Here is an 8,219-nt window from a genome sequence, read left to right as displayed (position 1 = left end):
TCTAATTAAATAACATTTCAAGTGGTGGTTTATATCATACTTCTTTTGGCCTTCATGTGAACAATGTAATACAAGGTCTACTAAATTTGGTATGTGATCATTTCCACTATTTCCTACTACATTTGGTATATGATCATTTCCACTATTTACTAAGATGGTCACCGTGTTTTCCGTAAGGTCTTGTATCATGCTATGATCAAAATTTGTAAGGTCATCAAGCAAGTCTAGTAATTTTGACCTTAGAAATTGTCCCATTATGTCACTGTTGCAATATTACATGGCTCGTCAAAATACTTCATTAACTCCCTATACTTCCAAAGAATCCTCTGTCATATGAGGGTAACCTCCAAGAAAGAAATTTTTCAGGTGGTGTCGAACAACATCTTTTCTCCACCTTGTCAAAATATACCTCTCGTGCAAGTATTCAATCTTCTTATCTGCAATCACCTTAAGTATATTGCAGTAAACCATCCCTCTCGATTCAAATGATTTGCAATTGCAGTCAAAATGTTCCCCCATATAGTATGTTTTACCCTGTAGACAAATTGATTTCCGTAAAAATCATTTCTAGTTGAGGAATCTGTTATGTCGTACTTCTCCACTCCTTCCACGGCCTGCTCATCCTCAACTAGGCTTAATTCACAGTGATACAACCTCTTTAACTAACACTGAAAAAATTGAAAAATTCGGCGGCTATAAGCATCTCGGAGCTGCACCTCCCATGAGAACATAGACTCGCAACTTGTTTTAGTGTAACGAGATTTATGCTCAGAATTCAACTCTTTCTCGTTCCTATTTCTCAATGCTAACTCATACTGCTGAACAAACTGTTTCAGCGTGCTTCTATGGCTGATAAATCCATCAAAGTAGGCATGCATTCCCTCACTTCTCTGCGTTGGTAACATCCCAGCCCAAAAGTGGTCGTTAAGGTATACTGGCACCCATTTTTGCCTTTCTGAGTACAACTTACTGAACCACTCACTTTCGTCTAGTTCATATTTCACAATAAAATCACCCCATCTTTGCTCGAACTCTTCACTGGTAATGCTATCAAGGACAATGCTCTTCAATTCATACTTTGTTGCTTTATATTGACCACCTGTCACATTTAGACGATTTGGCAGCTTAGTGAATATGTGCCAAATACAATATCTGTGAATTGTATTTTCAAAAACTTCACTAACGCCTTCCTAATGCTTTCACGTTGATCAGTCAAGATATCCTTTGGTGCAACTTTTTTCATGGCTTTTAGCCATGTTTTGAAAATTAACTTGTAATTCTTTGCGTCCTCACTGGTAAGAAGAGCACATCCCAAAAGTTTAGACTGGTCATGATGATTAATACCAACAAAAAAAGCAAATGACATGTTATACCTATTCACAAGGTAGGTTGTCTCGAAGCAGATAAGGTCATGAACTCCTCATACGCATCCTTACAATAGGAGTGAACCCATACGACGCTCTTAATCCTACCAATACCATCCATTTCCATAGAGTAGAGAAATTCATTATCCTTTATCTGCACATCACAAAAGAACTTGCATAAAGCATTTGCATCACCTCCTGGCAATTCCAACCTCCCGCCTGTTCATATAATTTCTACAGTCCTTTGGGGGTACAACCCATACTTTCCGGCCCACCAGATTGAACCTCCAAAAGTCTCACGCTCTTGCAAGTTCTTAAGCCAGCTCTGTCATTAGCCTTAAGAGTCCTCTTCACATATTTACTAATAAATCTGTGTCTAGCCATATACAGTAACAGGCTAGCATTCAATTGATGATTATTGTCTCGACATACCTTAGTCACCATCCATGAACCATATGTTTGCTTAACGGCATTAACTCTAGCCTGACATCCAACCCTCTTGGTGTATTTTTTCTTAGTTGTTTCCTAGACTTGTGAAAAGCAAACTAAGCGTATAAAGCATTAATTGTTCTTTTCCCCACACAAAACCCTCTCATTTTCGCATGTTTTTATAAAAATCAAACAATGATTCAACAATTTGAATATCTGACCACTTTTTGGTCCTAATAATATTTCCTCATTAGAATACACTCGCTCCATTTCTTCACCCTCTCCGCATCCTCCACTAAAAGCAGAATTGTGTTCATCTTATCCAGCAATGCCTGTATCTTCCCCTGCATTGTGACTGCCAACTAAATTGGTATTAATCTCATTATCTTCGTTCATCAAGATGTCTTCCGATGTCAACGCTAGACGCTCATATAACGTAAACCTAATAGGATCACATTGGTTATCTTAATTGGAGTTCATTTTTAAGTAAGAATGTTTAACACGATAGAGGTTATGGCAGCAGAGTTTGTGTGATCAGGTGAGGAAGATATCTAGGTTTTTATATGAAGGGTCAAATGCAAAAGGAAAATGGAGGGAAATTTTATACTTAGTTTATACGTATACTTAGCAGGGATACGTATGGAATCCCAATACGGATGATATAGAAAAAGAGAAAGTTGACCTCGACTAGTTCAAATATTATCTTAAGCGTGCTAAGCAGTATTCTTCTTGACTGTCGTGTAACTTTTTTGACTGTTAAGGCCGTGTATGGTTAAGGGCTTGTTTGGTACAAGTGATAAGGATAAATAATCCCGGGATTATATTTGAGATGAATTTATCTCACATTTGGTTGGGATAAAATGGTGGTATAACTAATTCCAGGATTAGTTATCCCGGGATTGTAGTGTTATTTTATCCCTGTGGGAGGGTGGAATAACTAATCCTGGGATAACTAATCTCAGTCCTGGGATAACTTGTTTCCAGCCAAACGACCCCTAAGAGTATGGTTAAGGACGGCTAATTAACCATCTTTTGGACGTTAAGGGCATTTAGGAGTTTTCTCATTCTCTGCCCATTTTCTGCCCACGCCATTCTACCCAAACAGTACTTCCCTGATTAATTTGGTATAAATATTTCCCTTCAGGTTGTAGTTGAGAACACATAGAAGAACCATAAATGAAGATTCCTGAGAAGGTCAAATTTCTCTTAATTGCAGTTCAAAATGAGACATAAACATGTGCTGGCTATGACATGGCGAGGACTTAGCAAGAAAACCACTCTGCCTAAAACTTCAACTGCTGCAGCAAAAATAATTGACAACTTTTTCAAACAACATTGGAAAAGACATCCGAATCTTGCATAAGCTGATGTGGTACTAATAAACAACTTGTCATAAACCTCGTACCTTTTAAGTATACTATACTCGTAATTAACCATATAATGAAGATTAAAAAAACACTGCTTAGAGAAAAAACACAGGGTTAATAGAATCCAACAGCACATGAAAAGTGGCATGAGAATCAGTAAACAAATATTTTATGTTTCTTTTTGGAGCATGTTGTTTGGCTACATATGAGGAACTAGTACATTAATCTAATCAGTTTTCTGGAAATGCAATATTTTATGATAACGGAGAAATTTCTGAAGTCCAGTGGTTAGTCCGGTCGGTATTGACCCGACCCCTTTTGCCCTTCTCTATTTAAATATTAAGACTTTTCTCTGCATCAAGATTCATATTCGTGACTTGCACCTATCTTCACACATCACTTGTTACGCTCTTACCACCGGAAATGTAATATACTAATCTAATGTTAAATAAAATCAAAATATACTATAGGGTTGTGGCCTAGTGGTTAATGAAGAGGACTGAAAACTATAAGGTATCAAATTCAAATCTCAGGAGATGCAAAAAATAATACTCCTCCATCCTAATTTATGTCTTACTTTTTCTTTTTCTTTTTTTGGTTTGTCCCAAAAAGAGTATTTTATTTAGTAAGTTGACAATTCAAACATCCTACATGACACGTTTATAACCACAAAATTCAAAGGACATTTTAGTTCATTATACACATTTCAATTAAGGACCACAAGATTCAAAAGTTTCTCTTTATTTCTTAAACTTTGTGCCTAGTCAAACTAAGACACTTAAAATGGGACAAAAGGGAGTGTGTTTTCTTCCCATCTATCAAAGCCTCATAGAAAAGAGTTACCCAGTACCTGTGCTGCTCGGAGAAAAAAAATATCCCGTAAGATTAGTTAAGGACAATTTTCCCTGTGTCACATCTCAATCCCAAAGAAACAAGGCATTGATTTATTCAAAAACACTATTTGCATAAGCACTATTCACCAGAACTAACGCCTTAAACCTGTCATTAAACAGAATTATGAAGCTAATTTGGTTCTCACTGCCATAACAGGAAAATCAGTGTACATAATTTTTACGAAACCAGACCGATGAACCAAGTCGCCAAAAAACAGAGGACTTTTTTTTTTTTTTTTTTAATGACATGGGAACCCGCAGCCGCTACCCTTGGGGTGCGCACAGAGTAAACCCAGCTCCTGTGCAATAGCTCGCAAACTACACAGGAGAGATAACCCGCACTATGCAAGCCCCGTGCGACGGCTCCACCTGGAAGGCAAATCCCCTGCCGTTGTAGGCGGGGGTTTCAACCCGAGACCTCCATTATGAAAGCCCCATGCTCAACCAACTGAGCCACCTTTGCGGGTTAAAAAAAAAAAAAAAAAAACAGAGGACTTTTAGCAGCCCCAGATTCAAATTCCAACTTTGTGAACAGCAATAGGGTGGAAATGATGCTGCAGAAATCACAAATCTCGAGCTAATACAATCAAACCTCTCTGTAAGAACCATCTTCTATAACAACATTTCACTATAAAGACCAAGTTCTTTTTGGAAATGAATTTTCCCGTCATGTTACGCTATATATATGTTCTCTATAAGTACATTTCACTATAATATCCAAAAAAATATTCAGACAAATGACGCCGTTATAGAGAAGTTCGACTCTATATTGTAGAACAAGTTCGTCGTCCATGAACAAAGAAACAACAAGATCCAGCGAAGTTAACAAATATATGCAGGGCTTGGAATATCTCAAGAAATCCCTCAAATCACTACTTTATACTTGTCCGACAACCATATATAGAACTGAGGATGTACCATATAAATTTGAAATTTTACAGTAAGATCTTGCACCATTATGCTTTCATGGGTAATAACAGCATTACTTACAGAAGAAAAGCAAAGAAAGACCCAAACTTTCTTATTACCTATAACTTGTACATTCAACAAACCAATAACAATAACAATTCAAACATTTAACTGAAAATTCAAGACAAACCGAACCAACCAACATTTCAAAATTGCTTCTTTACGATCAACTCACAGTTTCACGCCTGCGAAGTTCTAATGTGCTGCTTCGAATTTTCCACGGGGTGCTGAGCAGAAGTTTCTGTGAAGCTAACTGCAGGGGGGGATGTCATTGTTTGATATTGAGCAGCCAATTGGGGAGCGAGAGGCTGAGAGTAGTACATCTTAGTATGTGTTGGATCAGCAAAATCATATGCATAGTTCGTAGTAGCGGCTGAAGTAGGAGGAAGTGACTGAGAAGGATGATGCATCTGAGAGTAGTTCACATATTGTGGCTGATGCGGGCCCGGATTGATCTGATGTGAGCCCGGGATCTGAACCAATTGTGGAGCTGCTGCTACAGGATTAACCATAGTAGGAGGTGTTTGGGGACGAGTAGGAGGGACTGTTTGAGAGGGCTCACTATAACTTGTTTGATGCAATGGTAAACCGTAACTTTGGCCAGGTCTAGCAGGAATAAAGTAAACAGGATACTGGTGTTCAAGATTCTGGTGTTGCATATGAGTTTGGTGCTGTGAAGGGTATATAGGATAATAAGACGCCATCGGCACAGGCCCAGAAGGTGTATGTTGTATGTACTGTTGTCCAGCATGAACATATTGTTGGGGTTGAAGCATTTGCGGGTGCTGATCATATTGTACCGGCAATGCATATCCGCCACCATCCTGAACTTGTTTCACCTGAGCCCTTGAAATCGAATCGCTCGTATTCGGATCAACTGAATTACCCGAAATCCTACCGCTCCCTGACTGGAAGTGAACAACTGGTTCTTGATAAAAGTAATGCCTTTGCCTACCACTACCCTCACTGCACCAAATTGAATTCAAGATCTAAAATCAGACAATTTTCCTTAAACCATTCTTTAGCCTTAATTAGAAGTGAAAAAACAAAGACTTGCATCAAGTAAATACTCCCTCTGTCTCAATTTATCTGGCAGTTTCCCTTTTTTCGAAATCCAAACTATGTCAACTTTGACCAACATATTATAATGTATTTTTTTCATTATATTGACATGAGAATCCAACTTAGCTTCAACCATTAGTCAAGTTGACTCTCGGGAAACGAAAAGTACAAACTGAGGGAGTAGACCATTTCTCAGATACCAGATGGTTATTACACAGCGTTATTGGTATCCGGAACCCAATGCTAACGTTATTATAACCATCTGGTATCCGTAACCCTTGGCCTGACCAATTTAAGGGGGAAGCATTCCCCGCCAGAGTTTTCTCCATTCCCAAGAGTAAAACCCAAGGAGGGATCACATCCATCCGCCACAAAACAAATAGTGCTACTAGTATTTTATTTCTTTCAAAAAGTAAAAGATCTTATAGAGAATTTTACCTTGAAACTGAATTAGGTGAATTCGGTTGCACTTGCTGAGGCTGCTGCTGCTGCTCAACTACCGGCACGCCGGAAGCAACACTCACTGGAGCTACAACTACCGGAGCCGGCGGCGAAGATAAACCCACAAATCCCCCAACACTGCCCTTTTGATTATTCTCCTCAACCTGAACCCTAATTCGGGGCAAATTCGGCATAGAAGAACCCGACCCGAATGACGATGTAGTTTCAACCATAGGAGAATCAGGTACAGATTGAACATCTTGAGTATTCTTTTTCACCTCTAATTTTTCTTCAACATTATCATCTAAACCCAATAGGCAATTCACTGAACTCGATTCAGAAAACACTTTAGTAGAAGCATTCGAATTCGCTCCATTTAATACATTAACAAACCAATCTTCAGATATTGTAGAACCATCTCTAATCAAACCAATTGTACTAGAATCATTATTATTATTATTATCGATTTTACTAGGAAATAAAAACAAACGAAGCCTTGATATTTTACTAGATGAACTATTCATTATACGATCATATTCATCGATCATGTTTTCTAAATCTTCATCAGAAGTAACAGAGATAAGTGAATCTAAGTCTTCATTTTGTAACTGATATTTTAAACAAAAGGGTTTCCCATTAAGGAAGGTTTTAGAGAGACGATTAGAGAGCTCCGCTAGGGAAGTGTTACGATTAGTGGCGAAAATGCGGGTTTCGCCACCAACGTAACACAGAGTTTTGTCGTGCGGACGAGGGATTATGTGGCCGCCGTAGCTAATCATTAGCCGAAGCTTGCCGCCGGTGGAGCCGCCGTCACGTGGCGGCGGCTCGTCGAAGGAGCGAGGTGAGGAGTTTGTTGAGTCGGTGTAACAGACGGTAGCCGGCGGTGGGATGGTGGCGGCTGAAGCCGCCGTGAAAGGTGGAGGGTCCATTTATAGGAAAGAGAATGGGAAACAAAGAGAGAGAGAGAGAGAGAAATAAAGATTGTTTTGCTAGAGAAATTTTCTCAACATTTATAAGAGATTTATTTAAAATGCGAAAAAAATGAAAAAAGATTTTGTACTATTCGCTTTGTCAATTTATGTGAACCGCTTTGATTGGTACGGTGTTTAAAAAAAAAAAGGAAAGACTTTTAAGTTGTCATTAAACGAGTTGTATATATTTTGAGTAGTTATAAATCATTATATAAGCGTAAATTGTTTCCAAATATAGAAAGAAATTATTTTTTATATATATAAATTAACAAGAAATAGGTTCATATAAATTGAAATAGAGAAACTATTAATTTTTATTACTGCCGCAATAAAAGCTAGAAAGAAACATGTATGTGTGTACAATCTGTCCGTAACAACATTTTTACGTAACACCACCTTACTATAATAGTCAAAAAAATTCGAGTCAATTTTTTTGTTATATTTTATTTTTCTGTAATAATTTTTTATTTATAACAATAGTCATCTTTATAAATATGCTGTTGTATTCTTTTTCAATAATATAATACGTTAATAATTTTTATAAAGTAAGAATCACGGTGAGGAATTTGCTGAGTCAGTGTAATTGACAGATCACGAAGGTGGTGGCACGGTGGAAATAAAAGATAGTTTTGCCAGTGCAGACTGAAGACTGCTTGACTGCTTTTCCCTTTATAGTTCTCAAGCTGTTTTATTACTACTACTTCATCGGTCCCAATTTATTTG

At 37.9% G+C, this 8,219-nt stretch overlaps 2 protein-coding genes across 2 annotated transcripts; both read right to left on the bottom strand.

Moving 5' to 3' along the window:
* Window positions 1-306: 306 nt before the first annotated feature.
* LOC132066146 (protein FAR-RED IMPAIRED RESPONSE 1-like) lies at window positions 307-2,143 on the bottom strand. The gene is made up of 6 exons (XM_059459521.1): window positions 2,072-2,143; window positions 1,797-1,889; window positions 1,382-1,518; window positions 1,204-1,292; window positions 717-1,099; window positions 307-534 (listed from the first exon to the last, which is right to left on the bottom strand). The coding sequence occupies exons 1-6, from the start codon at window positions 2,141-2,143 to the stop codon at window positions 307-309; spliced, it is 1,002 nt and encodes a 333-aa protein (XP_059315504.1).
* Window positions 2,144-4,952: 2,809 nt separating this feature from the next.
* Window positions 4,953-7,519, bottom strand: LOC132067619 (protein PAL OF QUIRKY-like). The gene is made up of 2 exons (XM_059460905.1): window positions 6,523-7,519; window positions 4,953-5,988 (listed from the first exon to the last, which is right to left on the bottom strand). The coding sequence occupies exons 1-2, from the start codon at window positions 7,452-7,454 to the stop codon at window positions 5,202-5,204; spliced, it is 1,719 nt and encodes a 572-aa protein (XP_059316888.1). The 5' UTR covers window positions 7,455-7,519; the 3' UTR covers window positions 4,953-5,201.
* Window positions 7,520-8,219: the final 700 nt, after the last annotated feature.

Source organism: Lycium ferocissimum, chromosome 8 (assembly GCF_029784015.1).
Source record: "Lycium ferocissimum isolate CSIRO_LF1 chromosome 8, AGI_CSIRO_Lferr_CH_V1, whole genome shotgun sequence".
NCBI lineage: Eukaryota > Viridiplantae > Streptophyta > Magnoliopsida > Solanales > Solanaceae > Lycium > Lycium ferocissimum.
This window is presented reverse-complemented; position numbering and strand designations above follow the sequence as displayed.

What these genes read in the sequence shown, in the direction of transcription:
- LOC132067619 (XM_059460905.1), bottom strand. Translation starts at nt 7,454, where the DNA reads ATGGACCCTCCACCTTTCACGGCGGCTTCAGCCGCCACCATCCCACCG. An exon ending in TCACCTAATTCAGTTTCAAG is followed by an intron (nt 5,989 to 6,522) that starts GTAAAATTCTCT and finishes AATTTGGTGCAG; the next exon opens with TGAGGGTAGTGGTAGGCAAA.
- LOC132066146 (XM_059459521.1), bottom strand. Translation starts at nt 2,143, where the DNA reads ATGCAGGGGAAGATACAGGCATTGCTGGATAAGATGAACACAATTCTG. An exon ending in GTTCATGGATGGTGACTAAG is followed by an intron (nt 1,519 to 1,796) that starts GTATGTCGAGAC and finishes TGTGATGTGCAG; the next exon opens with ATAAAGGATAATGAATTTCT. An exon ending in GCTTCGAGACAACCTACCTT is followed by an intron (nt 1,293 to 1,381) that starts GTGAATAGGTAT and finishes TCTTCTTACCAG; the next exon opens with TGAGGACGCAAAGAATTACA.